Source organism: Anomaloglossus baeobatrachus, chromosome 12, assembly GCF_048569485.1.
Source record: "Anomaloglossus baeobatrachus isolate aAnoBae1 chromosome 12, aAnoBae1.hap1, whole genome shotgun sequence".
NCBI classification, from domain to species: domain Eukaryota; kingdom Metazoa; phylum Chordata; class Amphibia; order Anura; family Aromobatidae; genus Anomaloglossus; species Anomaloglossus baeobatrachus.
In genome coordinates this window covers 26825592-26847341 of record NC_134364.1, presented here as the reverse complement: position 1 = coordinate 26847341, position 21750 = coordinate 26825592, and the positions used below count along the sequence as shown (strand labels likewise).

General features: G+C 50.0%; 1 protein-coding gene across 9 annotated transcripts in view; it reads right to left on the bottom strand.

The window, feature by feature from the left end:
• LOC142258359 (ryanodine receptor 3) overlaps positions 1 to 21750 on the bottom strand; it is an 847167-nt gene that overhangs the window by 471357 nt on the left and 354060 nt on the right. For all 9 annotated transcript variants that reach the window (XM_075330934.1, XM_075330936.1, XM_075330935.1 and 6 more), the window contains 4 exons: positions 21458 to 21562; positions 5412 to 5515; positions 1289 to 1372; positions 270 to 429 (listed from right to left, as the gene is read on the bottom strand). In XM_075330934.1, coding sequence (XP_075187049.1) covers positions 270 to 429; positions 1289 to 1372; positions 5412 to 5515; positions 21458 to 21562 — 453 coding nt within the window. The remainder of the gene's footprint in view (positions 1 to 269; positions 430 to 1288; positions 1373 to 5411; positions 5516 to 21457; positions 21563 to 21750) is intronic.

Sequence of the window (21750 nt, the reverse complement as noted above, 5' to 3'; positions counted from 1 at the left end):
TGTGATTTATTTGTATTCATTTATTTGTAATGCTCTTTTATAATAGAGTTGTCCTCTAATCTAACGGGAGTTGGGCACTTCAGGAATTGTTTGTCTTTTACACAGAGTTTTACTCAGAAGGATAAATTGGTACTAAACATTTCCAAAAGTCTGACTATGGAAGTAGCGTAACTACCATACAATGCTTTCAACCAAACCTAAGTGGTGAAGGATAGGAACCTCAGATCCAAGCACTATAAGTATAAACATAAGCATTAGGTGGTGCTTACCTGTTGAATGCCATAGGTCCATCCTTGTTTGATTCTGTCTTTTGCCCAGACGTTATGTGCGTTCTCGGCAAGTTTATCAACTAGAACTTCTTGGGCTGGTAACAATTTTACATCTGAGAGGTCCAAAGGGGCAGGTTTGTAGCCATTGGACATCATGTAGCTGTAATAGGGCAATGCATGTTTTCCAATTAGCTGAGCTAGAACTTATGAATCCTGCTAACATTGATCTGATTGCTGCCCCTTTACGAATAGGAAGTGGAATTCCTGCAGTGCTGCTTAATTAATTAAAAACTGACTGTTCCCAACAGGGAAGCTCAGACATCAAAATGTTATCGGCTGAATTTCAATTGAGTTTTCAGATTCTAAAAATAGGAATGTTTGCCCAGAGAAACTGGAGTCATTACTACAACCTAACCAATCCAAACCAGCTCATGGCAAAAAAATAAATAAATAAAAAAATAAATAAAATAAAGTAATAATATAGATATTATTATACTATTGTTATTATTATTATTAATAATAATAATAACATAATACTAAAATAAAAATAATAATATAATAATAATAATAATGATAATAATAATAATAATGATAATAATAATAATAATAATAATAATAATAATAATAATAATAATAATAATAATAATAATAATAATAAAAAAACAAGAATAAATATATCAAAATAGTAGAAAGTGACTCCTTACAGGCAGGGACCTGAAATCAATTTTTTTTTTCCCATTAGTCTAGATAAAGTTAGAGTAAACTTAAAGCATAATGACAACTTGAAATTGTAAACATAAAATTGTTGCAATTCTATCCGAATTCATACAATCAGCGTGAATGAAAACAAGACTCCTTTTATGCAATCACCAGTAGGTGGAGACATTTCCATCAGAACATTCAACGCTTTGCGCATCCAATACCTCCGAAAGCTGCGATACATCATTATTTTATTGACCTATGTGCTGCTCGCTTCTTTTACATATATTGATAAGGAATATGGTATTTCATCTACTTACTTTTTTGGAAGTTTCACTTTTTTCAAATTTTCTTCAGCGGTTTGGTTTGAGTGAACAATGAGACATCCAAGAGCTAACAAAGTCCTACAAAAGAAAAAAGAAAAATCACAATGCATCATATAACAGAGCTCATAATAAGAATGTGCTAAAAATAAAGACTATGTACTGACTTGAACAATATGATTTTTGTTCTAGATTGTTAAGGCTTTTAGAAACAGGTTATGGGTGGGAAAAAAACAAAGTAGTCATTACTCTCCAATTCAAGCCCCCGCTTCCCCAGCTCAGCGGTTCCCTAGGTCCCACTAGTTCTACAGTTATTATGCAATATCCACCATTTATGTCACTCACTGGTCTCAGCAATGAAGTGTAACTCATCCACTGCCACCATATCCAGACTGGCCATCAGGCAAATCTAGCAACTGAAAGATAGGCCGGTCTGACATTGGGCTACACTTGCCAGTAAAGCTTTTAACGGTATCTGCATTATCAGGACACGGATAATGTTGACAACTGTGGCTGAGCAGAAAGCCATTGATATCTTGCTCCAGGACTTACTCCTGGAGACCACAGACTGATTACGGCCTGCGCCAAGTAAAAGGCCAGCAGCACGCATGGGACATCAGGAGGCACAATGACATCCCTGTGTTGTGCTGTATGCATTGGCCCACTTAGCTTTTTTATATTATTATCATTATTATGGGATCAAGAGGGGGGGGTCACTATATAGAGAAATGTAAAGTGGTGTCCATTATACTATATAGAAGAGGTTATGGGGGAGGGGGGCATCAAACGATATATACAGTGGTTGTGAGGAATCATACATTGTATAGAGTGCTATGGACGATCATACTGTGTATAAGGGGACTATTGACTATTATACTGTGCATAGGGGGGCTATGGAGTATCATACTATGTATAAGGGTAATATGGGCTATCATAATGTGTATAAGGGGATATGAGCCACCATACTGTGTATAAGGGCTATGGTTACATACTACGCATATGGACCTATGGGTCATCAAACTATGTATAGAGGAGCGATGGGGCATCATAATTTAGATAAGGAGCTATGAGGCATCATAGTGACTATAGGGAGCTATGGTCACAAAAACACTCTGTATACCAGGCTATGAGGCATCATAGTGACTATAGGGAGCTATGGTCACCATCATACTCTGTATACCAGGCTATGAGGCATCATAGTGACTATAGGGAGCTATGGTCACCATCATACTCTGTATACCAGGCTATGAGGCATCATAGTGACTATAGGGAGCTATGGTCACCATCATACTCTGTATACCAGGCTATGAGGCATCATAGTGACTATAGGGAGCTATGGTCACCATCATACTCTGTATACCAGGCTATGAGGCATCATAGTGACTATAGGGAGCTATGGTCACCATCATACTCTGTATACCAGGCTATGAGGCATCATAGTGACTATAGGGAGCTATGGTCACCATCATACTCTGTATACCAGGCTATGAGGCATCATAGTGAATATAGGGAGCTATGGTCACCATCATACTCTGTATACCAGGCTATAAGGCATCATAGTGAATATAGGGAGCTATGGTCACCATCATACTCTGTATACCAGGCTATGAGGCATCATAGTGACTATAGGGAGCTATGGTCACCATCATACTCTGTATACCAGGCTATGAGGCATCATAGTGACTATAGGGAGCTATGGTCACCATCATACTCTGTATACCAGGCTATGAGGCATCATAGTGACTATAGGGAGCTATGGTCACCATCATACTCTGTATACCAGGCTATGAGGCATCATAGTGACTATAGGGAGCTATGGTCACCATCATACTCTGTATACCAGGCTATGAGGCATCATAGTGACTATAGGGAGCTATGGTCACCATCATACTCTGTATACCAGGCTATGAGGCATCATAGTGACTATAGGGAGCTATGGTCACCATCATACTCTGTATACCAGGCTATGAGGCATCATAGTGAATATAGGGAGCTATGGTCACCATCATACTCTGTATACCAGGCTATAAGGCATCATAGTGAATATAGGGAGCTATGGTCACCATCATACTCTGTATACCAGGCTATGAGGCATCATAGTGACTATAGGGAGCTATGGTCACCATCATACTCTGTATACCAGGCTATGAGGCATCATAGTGACTATAGGGAGCTATGCTCACCATCATACTCTGTATACCAGGCTATGAGGCATCATAGTGACTATAGGGAGCTATGCTCACCATCATACTCTGTATACCAGGCTATGAGGCATCATAGTGACTATAGGGAGCTATGGTCACCATCATACTCTGTATACCAGGCTATGAGGCATCATAGTGACTATAGGGAGCTATGGTCACCATCATACTCTGTATACCAGGCTATGAGGCATCATAGTGAATATAGGGAGCTATGGTCACCATCATACTCTGTATACCAGGCTATGAGGCATCATAGTGACTATAGGGAGCTATGCTCACCATCATACTCTGTATACCAGGCTATGAGGCATCATAGTGACTATAGGGAGCTATGGTCACCATCATACTCTGTATACCAGGCTATGAGGCATCATAGTGACTATAGGGAGCTATGCTCACCATCATACTCTGTATACCAGGCTATGAAGTATCATACTGAATAAGGAGAGCTATGAGGGTCACACTGTGTATAGGGGGCTATGGAGGCATTATACTGACTATAGGGGGGCTATGGTCACAACCACACTGTGTATAGAGGGCTATGGAGGCATCATACTGTGTATAAAGAGCTATAGTCTATCATAGCCTGTATTGGTTGAGCTAATTTTATAAGGCTGAATAGGGGGTCATTCTTACTATATGGTGCTAGTTAGCGCTAAGGAGGTATAGAGTCTCATACAAGGGTATAAGATACAGAGAAGTCACAGAGGGAACATTGTTATTGTGTGAAGCACAAAAGTAGAGTACTATTACTTTACAGGGCAAAAAAGAGACATTATACAATAGGGGCCTCTGGGGCATTATACTTTAAATAGGGATAAAGGGGGCATTATATTGTGTACAGGGGGCAATGGAGATGTGAAGTATTTACTAGGGAGCCGGACCACTGGAGTGAGTAACAGGACTATGGAACCACAAGGTGTCACAAATAGATCACTAAGTGAAGTCGTACAAGCTGGCTCAGGGCCGGGTAGTCACGCGGTACAAGGGAATAGGCAGAGTCAGTGTCTGGAGCAAGCCGGAGGTCGGAAACTGAGAGAGCAAGTCAAACATGGGGGGGTGCGCAGGGACAGAACAACAAACAGGAGCAGGAGAGGAAAACCGGAAGAAGGTAAGTCGAAAACGGAGGGGACCGGACTAAGGGAGGTCAGACGGAATGGGGAGGACTGAAGTCAGGCAGGACGGGGAGGAGGACCAAGGTCAGGAAGGTCAGACGAGGTAGCGGGCAGAATAAAGAACACTTAAACGGACCAGGTGCACACGCTGCAGAGCAGGGCTATAACTGGAGCCGCACCGATGGAGAAGACATCCTGATAAGGCGGTGTGATCCCGGGAACGAGGCACAGCAGAAAAGGCTCCACCCACCGGCTGAGCACCGGGAAATACCGACCGCAGGACCAGGTCACAAATACAACTCTGCCACAGCAGAGTCCAAACTGATTAATGACAGGAGGCATTACATTGCGATAGAGGGGTCATCATAATATGTATAGGAGAGATACGGACATTATCATATCATGTACTCTGGTGTGTAAAACCCCTTTAACAATCAGTAAGCTGACATACTTGGGTCACTGTGGTGGCATTAAGTGGTGATGGCGAAGTGGTCTTATTCATTTTTATATGGTGATATTATTGGTAATATGGGTCTTGGGGGGCAGCATAGGCCAAATTTCAGTGAGCTGCATGCACAGAACTCAATAGTAAGTCCATGCACCCATACCCCACTCTCAGCACAGTGTCGGGGTCATTGACTTAATTGAGCCCATATACCCCTCTGCATACTTGCTCGTGCAGCAGATGAGCACTTCAGGTTGATGTTTTAATGGCCAAGGGTTAAGACATTGAGTTGGGAAGGCTCTTTTTTTTTCAAACAGAGAAAAGCTCCCCAAGTTTGGATAAAAGGTAGCACTCACTTGAGCGTCTCAGTGGACATTTGCAGGTTATAATTTTTTTCCGTTTCTGGAAGTTTGGAGAATTCTACCAAACAAGGATGCTGCCGTTTATTATCATCTCGCACCTAGAAGAAGGAAAGTAATGATGCACATCTCAGATCTGTAGTCATTGGGAAGATTTCTGGTCACCCTGACATCATTCTTACTCTTTTTACAAATCAAAAAGAAATCATAATGGATGATAATGGATAATAATTCGTAGCTTTCTCTTCAACAGGTTACACAAAAAAATATATATATAATCCATTATCTGTGAATAAACTCCAAGATGGCAACATGTTGTCCCAACTGATCTTAACTTTCTATTGTCACCTGCAATTTGCTGTCCTGCTCGCATAACCCCACCTCACAACAGGTTACGTATTGTTTTAAGAACTTTGCTATTTTTTTCCCCTAAAAAGCTCTTGCCCCCATTTGAAGCCAATAGGACTATGGGTGTCACGGGTGACAAACAGTCATGTGGTTTCTGCATATAGAAGGTGTCACAAACCACCGGGGGGGTCACTCAGAAATCCCCCGCGCTGGCTACCAGTACGTCACAATCGGGGGGTAACAAGTGGGGGTCACCCCTCCTTTATACCTCCCGACCGACAGACAGAGCACGTGACGCGCTCTCTAGCGCCCCTCTTATAGTCAGGCCAATTATGGAATTGCCCGACAATAAGCAAGGAGGCCGCTATACTACTTATGCCGATTATTGAAGGGTCCCCGGTGAGAGTAGGGTATATATTCCCCCGACCTCCGCGGGCGGAATATATAAAACCTCCCTGAATCTCATTGGCCTCCCCACAATAATCCTTGGCACAACTCGCTGCCACCAACCGCTTCACGGTAACTATTAGCCGAACACACAGACGTGGGATTCAAGATCGAGATAACAGAACAGCCCAAGATTAATTATATAATTTAATCAGCCTAAAGCACACTAGAAACTACAATATATACAATAGGGAATCTACAGAATATACATAGGTCAGAGTACAGTTACAGATAAAGCATGGTTTACAAACAGGTATGCAATTCAATCAGTTACCTTGTGCGTCTGGCCACAGGGGGGCGCTGTAGACCAGGTTTCTAGGAACTCCCACAGATGTTTCCTGCACGTGACCCCCAGCGAAAGAACACTGGAAAATGGCCGAAGTAGGGTTATCAACCTGGGCAAATCCAGGTCCCCTCCTACCTTAGTGACCTCAGAGGGAGCACTGCTCCACCCCTGGCTGGAGTTATGGACAAAATCCACAACATGGAATATGGCCATAACTTGGCCTGGGAGCGTCGTAGGCGGACGCCAATGCTCTCATTGTGACAGTTATGAATTTAGCTACAGAATGAGAGGTTTCATGACTTGTCTACTAGTTCCACATTGGCTGATATCACGCCTGGGGTATTTCCCAAGCTCCCGCTCCCATAAAAAAGGTGTGCCAGCATCGTCCGCATGCGAAAACACCATTTTTATGGTTGCCGTATTTATCGGAAATATGGCTTGCGAGATATGAACCATTTTTTACTGGAGTCGTTCTGTCTGGCTAGTTCCAGAGCCTTATAATGAGATACAACTCTTGTTACAGGGTGACGGCAGGGAGTCATCCTGTGTCCTTTGTTCCCACCCACATCACCTAATTTCCATATCACAGGAGATGGCCATGGGATGGGTTGCTAAACAAGTTGTGTGAAGGAAAGGGGGGGTGACACCAGGAGAGGGCTTCCTGACATAACTTGAATATCATGATTTATCGTCATATCTCCGGATTTACCTCACACCTCCCCCCTTTTGAGGGCGCTAGGGGGCAGCACACTCCGGTGTTCCCCCGTGCGCCCGTCCGCGACCTCTCCTTGTCGGGACAGCCCGTCTGCGTTACCGTGGTCACGGCCCCTTTTGTGGCGAATGGTGAAGTTGTATTGCTGGAGCGCAAGGCTCCATCGCAACAGTCGCCCATTCGTCCCAGAGACGGGGTGCAACCAGCTGAGGGGGTTGTGGTCCGTCTCCACGATGAAGTGGCGCCCGTATAGATAGGGTTGCAGACGCTGCAGGGCCCACACTATGGCCAGGCACTCCTTCTCCATTGTGGAATAGGCCACTTCACTCGGTAACAGCTTCCTGCTCAGGTACAAGACTGGGTGCTCTTGGCTCGCAGAGTCCACCTGGCTGAGCACCGCACCGAGGCCGAAGTCACTGGCGTCGGTCTGTACTACAAACGGCCGCGTGAAGTCGGCTGCCTGTAGCACGGGCGGGCTGGACAGGGCGTCCTTTAGGGCCCGGAAGGCTGTCTCGCAGTCCATTGTCCAATCGACTGCAGAGGGCAGCTTCTTCTTGGTGAGGTCCGTCAGGGGCTTTGCCAGGCTACTATAGCATGGAACAAACCTCCTATAGTACCCAGCGGTCCCCAAGAAGGACATCACCTGCTTCTTGGTCCTGGGGGTGGGCCAGGATGCGATGGCCTCCACTTTCTCAGGCTCGGGCTTCAGTGTTCCCCCGCCTACCCGGTGACCGAGGTACTGGACCTCGCTCATGGCCAGCTGACACTTGCCCGGCTTGATGGTCAAACCTGCCCGGTGGACCCGCCTGAGCACCTGTGCTAGATGCTCTAGGTGATCTTCCCAGGTGGGACTGAAGACGGCAATGTCATCCAGGTACGCGGCCGCGTACCCTTCAAGTCCCTTGAGCAGGGTGTTGACCATCCGCTGGAAAGTGGCAGGGGCATTCCTCATCCCGAATGGCATCACCGTGGACTCGTACAGTCCAAATGGGGTAATAAAGGCAGAGCGTTCCCTGGCCTTGCGAGTCAGGGGGATCTGCCAATATCCCCGGCTCAGGTCCATGATGGTCAGGTACTGAGCCCCGGCCAACTGATCGAGCAGGTCATCGATGCGTGGCATTGGGTACGCATCGGCGACCGTGACAGCATTGAGCCCCCTGTAGTCCACGCAGAACCGAGTGGTTCGGTCCTTCTTAGGGACGAGGACTACAGGCGAGGCCCAAGCGCTGTTGGATGCCTGGATCACCCCCAGCTTCAGCATCTCGTCAATCTCCTGGCGCATGTGTTGCTGCACCTCCAGGGAGACCCGATATGCTGAACGCCGGATCGGGGGATGATCCCCAGTGTCCACGTGATGGACAGCCAAGTCAGTCCTTCCGGGCTGGTTGGTAAACAACCCCCGGAAGGGGTGTAGGGTGGCCCACAGCTGGGACCGTTGGTCCTCCAAGAGCTGGTGGCCAACCTCCACATCCTCAATGGATCCGCCTGCCCTAACCTGGGCTAGCATATCCAAGAGGGTTTCCGCTTCTCCCTCCTCGGGCAGGTTGCACACGGGGAGCGCACATGCCTCCCGCTCATGATGTGCCTTCATCATGTTCACATGGAAGGGCTTCCGCCTTCCACGGGCAGGGTCCAGGGTGACCAGGTACGTCACAGGGTTGAGCTGCTGGTACACGAGGTATGGGCCTTCCCAGGCTGCCTGAAGCTTGTCCTGTGGTACGGGGACCAGTACCCACACCTTTTGACCCACTTGGTAGGTCCTCTCACAAGCGTTCTGGTCGTACCAACGCTTCTGATCGGCCTGGGCTTGAGCCATATTGTCGTGTACCAGTTGCGTCAAGGCCTGCATTTTGTCCCGGAAGCGCATGACATACTCGATAACCGACACTCCAGGGGTGGCCAAATCCCCTTCCCAAGCCTCTTTCACCAGAGCCAGGGGGCCCCGCACACGTCGCCCGTACAGGAGCTCAAACGGTGAGAATCCTGTTGAGGCCTGTGGAACCTCCCGGTAAGCAAATAACAGGTGTGGGAGATACCGCTCCCAGTCACGCCCATGGGAGTCGACCAACATCTTAAGCATCTGCTTTAAGGTGCCATTGAACCGCTCGCACAGGCCATTAGTCTGTGGATGGTACGGGCTGGCCACCAGATGTCGCACCTGGACCTGCTTACAGAGGGCCTCCATCAGCTGGGACATGAATTGGGTCCCCCGGTCAGTGAGCATTTCCTGGGGAAAACCCACTCGGGAGAAAATCTCCAGCAATGCGGTGGCCACCTTGTCAGCCCGAATGGACGACAAGGCCACTGCTTCTGGGTACCGGGTGGCATAGTCCACTACCGTCAGTATGAAGCGTTTCCCGGAGCTGCTGGGGATGGCCAGCGGGCCGACCAGATCCACAGCCACCCTCCTGAAAGGCTCATCGATGATTGGCAGAGATACTAGTGGGGCTTTGGGGTGTGGCCCCGCCTTCCCCACTCTCTGACAGGTTTCACACGAACGGCAGTAGGCAGCCACATCGGCCCCCATTTTTGGCCAGTAGAAATGCTGGTTTAACCTGGCCTTGGTCTTAGCGATCCCTAGGTGTCCGGCCATCGGAATCTCATGTGCGATCCGCAACAACTCCGTCCGGAACGGATAGGGTACCACCAACTGTCGGTCCCTGGGCCACGCCTCCGGTGAACCCTGCTGGACCGTGGCCCGGTACAGCCGTCCTTGGTCCCAGACCACTCGCTCCGGGTCCGAGTCCGAGGGAGGCTGTGCCGCCTGCTCCTTAAGAGCTTTCAGGCTGTCGTCAGCTTCTAACGCTGCCTGAAACCCCTGACTAGATGTGGCCAGAATCGACGAGACTGTCACATCTTCGGTCAGTACCCCGGGACCTGTGTCCTGGCCTCCACCTGACTCGGCTGCCACTTGGTCAGAAGGGGAAGAGCTATCGGACCTCCGGGAGGCCCCTTGGCTTCCAGCACTCCCACTGCGGGTGACAGCGGCCACAGCCGCTGCGACCGTGGGTCGTGCCTGCTCCTCCTCCGTTCCTGACCAAGTCGCCGGTTCAGGCAGACCTACCTGGCTTCCTGACACCCCGGTTGTGGGGGAACCATGCACCGAGATCTTACCTGGGAGCACTTCCGCTCCTGGACCGGCCCCAATCTCACCTGCCTGTTCCCCTCCTGCAGCAACAGAACCCCGCTGTGAAATCTCTGGGGACCCCACATTTGCTGTGGTAGCCCCCACCCCACACACTGGTCCTCCCCCTGCAGCACCCTGCTCTCTGCTTATCCCTGCAGAGGGCAACAGATCCCAGCTCACAGGCTGATTACTTGTAGAGGCATTGTCACACCTTTCTCTGACCCCCTCCCCTGTCACAGCTGCAGCTGTGTGTGTGTCTATGGTGTCTATGCAAGCAGAAATATCAGAGTTCACTCCCTCCTCCCTTACATCATTCATAGATAACACATTAACATTGTCCGGAGGCATGTCAGTACTGGCTGAAGGTTCAGCCCTTGGTTGGGGCCCAAACTGGGAGGTTATCTGCCCCAAATCTGTCCCAAGTAGCACGTTTGCGGGGATCCGATCAGTTACCCCCACCTCCCTCACCCCTCGCCCTGCGCCCCAGTCCACATAAATGTCAGCAACAGGCAGCGCCGGGTCAATGCCTCCAATCCCGGAGACAGCGAGGGTTTTTCCAGGGATCAAGTCTTGGGGGGACACCATCTCAGGCCGCACCAGAGTCACCTCCGAGGCGCTGTCTCGCAGTCCTATGGTCACAGACCGGCCGACGGTGACAGGTTGGAAGCTGTCCAGGGACCTACCACCACCCCCACCCACACAATACACCTTGGGCGGCCCTTGGGACGGGGACGGAGCCGGGGCCTTGGGACGCTGAGGGCACATGGCCTTGAAGTGTCCAGGTAGGTTGCACTGGTGGCACCGTCTTGGTTCTGCCACGGGCCTGGAGAGGGGAGTTGAGGGGGACACCCCCTGCAGTCTAGGGGCAGGTGGGGCAGTCGCAGAGTTCATCTTACCCCCTCTCCAGGTGCTGCTGGTGGCTGCTCTCCTGGCTTCAGGAGCCCGATTGTTGGTGTAGTCATCGGCCAGGGCAGCTGTAGCCGTGGACCCCTTTGGCTTCTGGTCTCGGATGAACTGGCGGAGATCCTCAGGGCAGTTCCACAAGAGTTGCTCCGTGATGACCAAGTCCAGGATCTCTGGTCCGGTGGAAAGCTGCAGGCCTTGGGTCCAGTGGTCGGCAGCTCGGGCAAGTGCCCGCCGGTGGTCAGCCCAGGAGTCCTTTGGTCCCTTCTGCAGGGTCCGGAACTTCTTGCGGTAGGACTCCGGAGTGAGGTTGTACTGTTGGATCAGGGCCCGCTTGATGGTGTCGTAGCCCTGATCTGCCTCAGCAGGCAAGTCCCCAAGGATTTCCAGGGCCTTACCCCTTAAACGGGGGGTCAGGTATTTGGCCCACTGGTCCTTGTCCAGATGGTGCTGCAAGCAAGTCCGTTCAAAAGCAGTCAAGAAAGAGTCCAAGTCTCCATCCTTCTCCAGCACGGGAAAGTCCTCAACACGGACCTTTGGAAGTTTGGTGTCTTGAAGGTCACGTGTGGCTGATGAGGGCCGGAGCTGAGCTAGCTGCAGCTGGTAGTCACGCTCGGCCTGTTGCTGTCGCTCTTCACGTGCTGCCTGCCGCTCCGCAGCCTCACGCACTGCTTGCCGCTCCGCAGCCTCAGCGTCACGCGCTGCCTGCCGCTCTGCCCTGCGCTCTGCCAGGAGTCCCTTGTAGCCCTCCTGGTCTCCAGCCTGGAGAAGGGCCATAGCCATTTGAAGAAGGCTATCCGAGCCTCCCAGGCTCGGTGGAATGGCACGTGGTGATCTGCGGCCCGCTGCGGAGCCTGGTGATTCACTGTCCATTTCAGAGCGGAGGGCTAGCATCTGGCTCGTTGAGGACCCTTGGGCGAGCTCCTCCTCATTTTGTCCAGCAGTGCCAGGTTGTGCGATGTCCTCTGCAGAGCTGTTCTCTGGCGTCGGGCTCTTGGAGGGCTCGTGGACAACCTCCTCATCGTCTCTGGCCTGAGCATCGGCCATTCCTTTGGCTTTGCTCCTGGTGCTCTCAGCCATTGTTGCAGACTTTGGTCACTGACACAGAACTGACACCTGATGCCTCCACACACCTTACAGTATCTGCACTCTGACACTCTAGTGTTGAGCTAGTCTGAAGACCCCAGCAGCCACAGCTGCTGCAGGCAGTCTTTAGTGTCTGGGAGTATGGGTCTCACACTCACACACACTATTATCTCGATCCCACCGCTTGCCACCAATATGTCACAAACCACCGGGGGGGTCACTCAGAAATCCCCCGCGCTGGCTACCAGTACGTCACAATCGGGGGGTAACAAGTGGGGGTCACCCCTCCTTTATACCTCCCGACCGACAGACAGAGCACGTGACGCGCTCTCTAGCGCCCCTCTTATAGTCAGGCCAATTATGGAATTGCCCGACAATAAGCAAGGAGGCCGCTATACTACTTATGCCGATTATTGAAGGGTCCCCGGTGAGAGTAGGGTATATATTCCCCCGACCTCCGCGGGCGGAATATATAAAACCTCCCTGAATCTCACTGGCCTCCCCACAATAATCCTTGGCACAACTCGCTGCCACCAACCGCTTCACGGTAACTATTAGCCGAACACACAGACGTGGGATTCAAGATCGAGATAACAGAACAGCCCAAGATTAATTATATAATTTAATCAGCCTAAAGCACACTAGAAACTACAATATATACAATAGGGAATCTACAGAATATACATAGGTCAGAGTACAGTTACAGATAAAGCATGGTTTACAAACAGGTATGCAATTCAATCAGTTACCTTGTGCGTCTGGCCACAGGGGGGCGCTGTAGACCAGGTTTCTAGGAACTCCCACAGATGTTTCCTGCACGTGACCCCCAGCGAAAGAACACTGGAAAATGGCCGAAGTAGGGTTATCAACCTGGGCAAATCCAGGTCCCCTCCTACCTTAGTGACCTCAGAGGGAGCACTGCTCCACCCCTGGCTGGAGTTATGGACAAAATCCACAACATGGAATATGGCCATAACTTGGCCTGGGAGCGTCGTAGGCGGACGCCAATGCTCTCATTGTGACAGTTATGAATTTAGCTACAGAATGAGAGGTTTCATGACTTGTCTACTAGTTCCACATTGGCTGATATCACGCCTGGGGTATTTCCCAAGCTCCCGCTCCCATAAAAAAGGTGTGCCAGCATCGTCCGCATGCGAAAACACCATTTTTATGGTTGCCGTATTTATCGGAAATATGGCTTGCGAGATATGAACCATTTTTTACTGGAGTCGTTCTGTCTGGCTAGTTCCAGAGCCTTATAATGAGATACAACTCTTGTTACAGGGTGACGGCAGGGAGTCATCCTGTGTCCTTTGTTCCCACATCACCTAATTTCCATATCACAGGAGATGGCCATGGGATGGGTTGCTAAACAAGTTGTGTGAAGGAAAGGGGGGGTGACACCAGGAGAGGGCTTCCTGACATAACTTGAATATCATGATTTATCGTCATATCTCCGGATTTACCTCACAGAAGGTGATAGCGTTTGGCTGTGCAAAATGCTCCCTAACTTTCTGTTGTTCCTGCTGTCAATACTCATAGCATTAGGTAGCTTTCCTGTTGGATTTTCATCTCTTCCCCTTTAAGACCTGGTGGAGCTACACTTCCATCCAGCTGCTGATTATCACTACAGTACTCTGTACTGTGCTTAAATACTCCCAGCTTCCCTGGACTTGTGCTGGTGATATTATTCAGTTCATTCAAGCTCTGGTTGCAAGCAGGTGGCTTGCTCTCAACTGTAGTATTGTTACTGTTACTTTGCTGAACTTCTACCTGTGTCATCTGTAGATAAATAGTTTATGCATTTTCCTGTGTGTCCTCCTTGTCGTCTTCTTTAGAGTTTAGAGAGGTTGACAAAGAGCTCATCCCACCAGTTCCCTATTTAGAGACTAAGGATAGCTAGGGTCAGGTATTCGGCTCGGCGCATAGAACATATCTAGGGTGGTGAGGGACCCCAGGGACCAGCAGTAGGTTTGGTCAGGGGTCACCATCTTCCCCTTCCCTTTCGCTTGGTACATCCCTGTACCTAGCATGACAATGAGTCATTTGTCTACATTAACCAATGACTGTAACAGAATAAAAACATAAGAAAAATACATCTAAGTTGATGTATTACTATCAGTTATAGGAATAATAGTTCTGAACGCAGTGTCTCTGACAGTCAGATGGAAGGATTGAGATTTCAAAAGTTCTCCAAAAGACATTATGTATATGTTTGAATGATATTGTGCTTCAGAATGGATCTCAACCCTTGCCTGGTACCATGGGGTTAATGTGACCCCATGCAGATTGGTACAACTAGTGATTTTTTTTTTATGGTACCAGACAAGGGTTAAAAATATATGTGGGTGTTAGTTGACCAGAGACAGAGATATCCTATATGGTGGCTCATGTGTTTCTGCCTTTTAAAAAAACAATCAAACCGGCTCACCGCTTGTACATTCAGGACTACTTCCACTTGATCCTGCACGGATGATCCCAGGTGAGGATGTCCACAGTTCATATAGAAAGGCAAAATATCCAGCGGATCACAGGCATTTTCTCTTAAAAAATTTTCTTTATTGCTTACATTAAAATTCATCACAGATGGTATCCAGCAGATAAAGGGTAAAGTTCATCCTAGTTCATCCAACGCGTTTTGACACTATGCTATGTCATAAAGTCTTATTCAAGGATGAGTTCCATGAATAAGACTTTATGACATAGCATTGTGTCGAAACGCGTTGAATGAACTAGGATGAACTTTACCCTTTATCTGCTGGATTCCATCTGTAACGAATTTTAATGTAAGCAATAAAGAAATATTTTTTTTTAAGAGAAAATGCCTGTGATCCGCTGGATATTTTGCCTTTCTATATTTCTGCCTTCTAGACCTCCCTAGCATAGATCGAGCTTGTTTTTAGCTATGGGATGCCCTATCGACACAGTCTTCTCTAGGATAGTGCTATCTTTTCTGTGCTATCCTAACATAAGAAAGCAGATGAGAATACAGATGAATCTTCCCTGGATATAGCTAGTCAAAATGGTTGCAGATTTATTTTTTTTTAACTGAAACGTGCACTAAAAAATGTGTCCATTTTTACAAAAAAGAGAATTTTGTTTACTTACCGTAAATTCTTTTTCTTATAGTTCCGACATGGGAGACCCAAACCATGGGTGTATAGCTACTGCCTCCGGAGGACACACAAAGAACTACACTCAAACGTGTAGCTCCTCCCTCCGGGCTATATACACCCCCTGATTGACAATCTACCCAGTTCAGTGCAAAAGCTGAAGGAGGACATCCACCCATAAGTAGAGATAGAGTAAAACTCGGAATAACCGTAACTCTGACTACTAACAACAGCCGGTGAAACACACGGAACAAAAAAACTGCCAACAGGCAACAGGGAGGGTGCTGGGTCTCCCATGTCGGAACTATAAGAAAAAGAATTTACGGTAAGTAAACAAAATTCTCTTTTTCTTTATCGTTCCTTATGGGAGACCCAAACCATGGGACATTCCAAAGCAGTCCATGGGTGGGAATAAACCAACTGAGAAGTAGGCAAAACCTAACTTCACAAATGGGCGACAGCCGCCTGAAGAATGCGTCTGCCCAAGCTCGCATCTGCCGAAGCATGAGCATGCACTTGGTAGTGCTTCGAAAAAGTGTGCAGACTGGACCACGTGGCAGCCTGACAAACCTGCTGAGCCGTAGCCTAGTGCCTGAAAGCCCAGGAGGCACCGACAGCTCTGGTCGAGTGCGCCTTAATCCCTGGCGGGGGAGGCGCCTGAGAACACTGGTAGGCATCGGTGATAGCCGACCTGATCCAACGAGCTAGGGTCGGTTTAGAAGCAGCGAGACCCTTGCGCTGACCAGTGGTTAGCACAAAAAGTGAGGTGCACCGCCTAAAAACGGCAGTGCGTGACACATAGATTCGGAGCGCCCGCACCAAATCCAAGGTATGCAACGCCTTTTCAAAGCGATGCACAGGGGCCGGACAAAGAGAAGGCAATGAAATGTCCTGGTTAAGGTGGAAAGGAGACACCACCTTAGGGAGAAAGTCCGGAGACGGACGAAGAACCACCTTGTCTTGGTGAAACACCAAAAAAGGTGACTCTGAAGAGAGCGCAGCCAAATCAGAGACTCTCCTGAGAGAAGTTATGGCTACTAGAAAAACAACTTTCTGTGAAAGTCGAAACAAGGGAACCTCCCTGAGAGGCTCAAAGGGGGTTTTTTGTAAGGCCGTGAGGACCAGATTAAGGTCCCAGGGATCCAAGGGCCTCCGGTAAGGAGGAATGATGTCAGATGCGCCCTGCATGAAAGTGCGCACCTGAGCCAGTCGGGCGATACGCCGCTGGAACAATACCGACAGAGCCGACACCTGTCCCTTGAGGGAATTGAGGGACAGTCCTAGCTGTAGACCGGACTGTAGAAAAGACAGGATGGTCGGCAAGGAGAACGGCCAAGGGGCATGGTCGGAAGAGCGACACCAGGACAGGAAAATCCTCCAAGTCCTGTGGTAAATCTTGGCCGAGGAAGACTTCCGAGCCTGAGTCATGGTGGAGATGACCTCAGAGGGAATGCCTGAAGCCGTTAGGATCCAGGACTCAAGAGCCACGCCGTCAATCTGAGAGCCGCAGAATTCTGGCGGAAGAACGGACCTTGAGAGAGAAGGTCTGGGCGGTCCGGGAGATGCCACGGCACCTCTACGGACAGACGGAGCAGGTCTGGGTACCAAGCTCGCCTGGGCCAGTCCGGAGCAATGAGTATGACTCGACGGCCCTCCATTCTGATCTTGCGCAGAACCCTGGGCAAGAGCGCTAGAGGGGGAAACACATAGGCCAGACGGAACTGAGACCAATCTTGAACCAGTGCGTCTGCTGCGAAGGCTTGAGGATCGTGGGAGCGAGCCACGTAAACCGGAACCTTGTTGTTGTGCCGGGATGCCATTAGGTCCACTTCCGGAGTGCCCCACTTGCGGCAGATTGATCTGAACACTGACGGGTGCAGGGCCCACTCGCCGCTGTCCACGGTTTGACGGCTGAGGTAATCGGCCTCCCAGTTTTCCACGCCTGGGATGTGTACTGCAGACATGGTGGACTTGGAGTCCTCCGTCCACTGGAGGATTCGTTGAACCTCCAACATCGCCAGACGGCTGTGAGTCCCGCCCTGGTGATTGATGTAGGAAACCGCTGTCGCGTTGTCCGACTGAACTCGAATGTGCTTGCCCGCCAACAGGTGGTGAAAGGCTAGGAGAGCTAGAAACACAGCTCTGATCTCCAGCACATTGATCGAGAGGGCTGATTCGGACGGAGTCCAAGTGCCCTGAGCTCGGTGATGGAGAAATACTGCTCCCCAACCGGAGAGGCTGGCATCCGTGGTGAGGATCACCCAGGACGGAGTCAGGAAGGAGCGGCCCTGGGACAGAGAGAGAGGCCGAAGCCACCACTGAAGGGAGCTCCTGGTCTGTGACGACAGAGCCACCTGCCTGTGCAAGGAAGAGATCCGCTTGTCCCAACAGCGGAGAATGTCCAGCTGCAGGGGACGCAGATGGAACTGAGCAAAGGGAACCGCTTCCATGGACGCCACCATCTGACCCAGCACCTGCATGAGGTGTCTGATGGAATGACGGCGGTGCCTCAGCAGAGAGCGCACCGCCAGACGAAGGGACTGCTGTTTGACTAAGGGCAACTTGACAAGTGCCGGCAGAGTCTCGAATTGCATCCCTAGGTACAAAAGCACCTGGGTCGGGATCAGAGTGGACTTGGGCAGGTTGACAAGCCACCCGAACTGAACTAGCGTGGCGAGAGTGAGAGAGACACTCCGCTGGCAGTCTGCACTGGATGAGGCCTTGACTAGAAGGTCGTCCAGGTAAGGAATCACTGCCAACCCCTGGAGGTGCAGGACCGCAACCACTGCTGCCATGACCTTGGTGAATACTCGAGGGGCCGTGGCTAAGCCGAAGGGGAGAGCCACGAATTGGAAATGTTCCTCTCCGATCGCAAAGCGTAGCCAACGCTGGTGTGAAACCGCAATAGGCACATGCAGATAGGCATCTCTGATGTCGATGGATGCCAGAAAATCTCCTTGGGTCATTGATGCAATAACCGATCTCAGAGATTCCATGCGAAAGTGCCGCACCTGAACATGCTTGTTGAGAAGCTTGAGGTCCAGGATGGGTCGGAAGGAACCGTCCTTCTTGGGGACTAGAAAGAGGTTTGAGTAGAAACCGCTGAACCGTTCCCGGGCGGGAACCGGAACAATTACACCGTTGGCCTGCAGGGATGCCACGGCCTGAGAGAAGGCGGCGGCTTTGGAGCAGGGGGGGGTGGACAGAAAAAAATCTGTTTGGCGGGCTTGAAGAAAATTCTATCCTGTAGCCGTGGGAGATGATATCCCGCACCCACTGATCGGAGACGTGTTGCAACCACACGTCGCCAAAGTGGGAGAGCCTGCCACCGACCAAGGACGTTGCTGGCGCGGCTAGATAGTCACGAGGAGGCTGCCTTAGTGGCAGCGGCTCCTCCGGTCTTTTGAGGACGCGGCTTTGCACGCCAGTTGGATTTACGATCCTTGGCTGCGGTAGTGGACGAGGTCGAGGGCTTAGAGGACGACCAGTTAGAGGAACGAAAGGAACGAAACCTCGATTGGTTCCTGCCCTGGACAGGTTTCTTGGGTTTAGCTTGTGGCAGGGAAGTACTCTTCCCGCCAGTAGCTTCCTTAATTATGTCATCCAGCTGTTCCCCAAACAGCCGGGACCCAGTAAAAGGGAGACTCGCAAGGTACTTCTTAGAGGAAGCGTCTGCTTTCCACTCTCGAAGCCACAAGATCCTGCGGATCGCGAGGGAGTTAGCGGAGGCCACCGCAGTGCGGTGAGAAGCCTCCAGGATGGCAGACATGGCGTAGGATGCAAAAGCCGAAGCTTGAGAAGTTAAGGCATCCGTCTCAGGAATAGAGTCCCTGGAGAGGGAATGAATCTCTGCCAGAGAAGCAGAGACTGCCTTAAGAGCCCACACTGCCGCAAAAGACGGGGAGAACGAGGCTCCTGCTGCCTCATATACAGACTTGGCCAGAAGGTCAACCTGGCGGTCAGTGGGATCCTTAAGAGAAGTGCCATCAGCCACAGCTACGACTGTGCGGGCTGAGATTCTGGACACCGGAGGGTCTACCTTTGGGGACTGTGCCCATTCCTTAACCACCTCTGGTGGAAAAGGAAAACGGTCATCTGAACTACGCTTCGGAAAACGTTTGTCAGGACAGGCCCTGGGCTTGTTAACAGTGGTCTGAAAGCTGGAGTGGTTAAAAAACATACTCCTAGGTTTCTTAGGAGAGGTAAACTGGTGTACCTCTACCAGAGAGGGTTGTTCCTCTGACTCTTGTGGGTTGAGGTTCAGTACGGAGTTAATGGACGCAATCAAGTCACTAACATCCGCATCACCCTCAGACAAGTCAATGGGGTACATAGAGGCAGCGTCTGAGCCCACAGTAAACGAATCTTCCTCGCCCTGCACCTCGGCCTGTGAATCAGAGCCGTGGGACGAGGAAGGAGAAGGTTCCCTGCGTCTCCGTTTAGGGGGACGGGGTCCTAGGACATGCTCTGAGGGCTCTGCCGAGCTAGGAGCCGCAGAGACACCCTGAGAGGGGGGCTGATGCATGGACAGCAGTGTCCGGGACAGCTGCCCCATGGAGTCGGCAAAAGACTGGGAAATAGCTTGTGAAAAGGAATCTACCCAAGCCGGGGATTCGGCCACCTGGGCCGGAGCAGCCAGAGGGACCCCTGAGGCGGCTCCAGGCTGAGACACAAACATGTTAGCACAGGCATCACAATGTGGGAATGTGCTTGGCTCTGGCAGAATGAGCTTACATGCAGTGCATATAGTGTACATGTTTGCAGCCTTGCTCCTAGTAACAGACATGCTGCTGAGGTGGAAGCTCTGCAGCCAGAATATACTCCTGTAGAATGTCTGAGAGTGTAATAAAAGTCCACAACCAGAGGTTGTGGCTTACCAGCCCTTGCTCTCTGTGTGCCCTCCGGATTCCACCGCTCCTCTGAGAAGCGACAGCCTTCTAACAGTATGCAGCTGCAGCATCCAGCGTCTTACAGTGCAAGAACGCTGAAAAAATGGCGCTGGGAGAAGAGGGGGGGCGTGTATAAGCCCCAAGAGCGGGAAAACACGGAGGGCAGAGAGATACAGGAAGAAATACAGGGGAGGGAACATCTCCCCAGAGAGGAGTGCCCTCCCCTCTGCTGGTCGGGCGGTGGGTGGCGCTGTATGCAAAACATGCAGAGAAGCCAAAACCGAAACTAGGCCCAAACTGAAGCCGGGGCCTAGATTTTAAAATGCGGCCGACGAGCAGGCACCTTCGGCGCGGTTCTCAGGGGAAACCCCCAGAACCGGCCGGAATTAACAGTAACGCTAAAGCACATACTGTCCCCCCAATAAAAGTACCCGGGACCCCTGAAAAAACGTCTCAATACTTAGCTTTTGAGACGCAGGGCCATGTCCCTGAGTGGGGGTTAACGCTCCTTCCAGCAGGGACCAGACAGGGCTGCGGATGGAGACCGGCCTTCTGCAAGCAGAGAGGACAGTGGAGGCTCCCACTTCAAACAGAGTCTCGACAGAGGGTGTGAAGGAGCGCGGCATGTGAAGGCTCCAGCCTTATAAAGTCAACCTTAACAGCACCCGACAGAGTGGGGTGTGAAGGGACATGCCGGGAGTCCAGACTGGACCCGCTTTTCTTCCAAATCTTTAAAATAAAAATAAAAAAATATCAGAGAATGCAAGTGTGTGTATCCTCCTGAAACACAAGGCATTGAACTGGGTAGATTGTCATCCAGGGGGTGTATATAGCCGGAGGGAGGAGCTACACGTTTGAGTGTAGTACTTTGTGTGTCCTCCGGAGGCAGTAGCTATACACCCATGGTTTGGGTCTCCCATAAGGAACGATAAAGAAATGTAAAGATTCAAAACCTCAAATAGAACTTAACGTATGGAATACATGGCGTAACATAACATACAGATTACGCAGAACAAAGATGAGAAACATTTATAAAGACTATCACAATTATACCTTCATATATGTTCTAAAGGAGTATGGAACACCTTATTATCTTATATAACTTTATCTATACATTACAATGATTATATACCTTGCCGTAGATCCAACCAAGTTCGATTTTGTTCATGCCCCAAAGTTCATGGATGTTTTCTGCTAATTTGTCTCGAATCTTCTCAAGGTGAGGAGGTAAAACGATCTATAAAGGGTGCAAATATGAGTAACTACAGGCAGGATGTTATAGAGCAGACCAGATTGATTGATTTACATTTTTGTAGGAAAATTTTCAGTAAAAGTTTTATTTTAATCCCTGGTGTTTGTATGCACGAGACAAATGGGTGGTCCTATTCGTGATTGACAGTTTTCCCTATGTAACTGTGCACACAG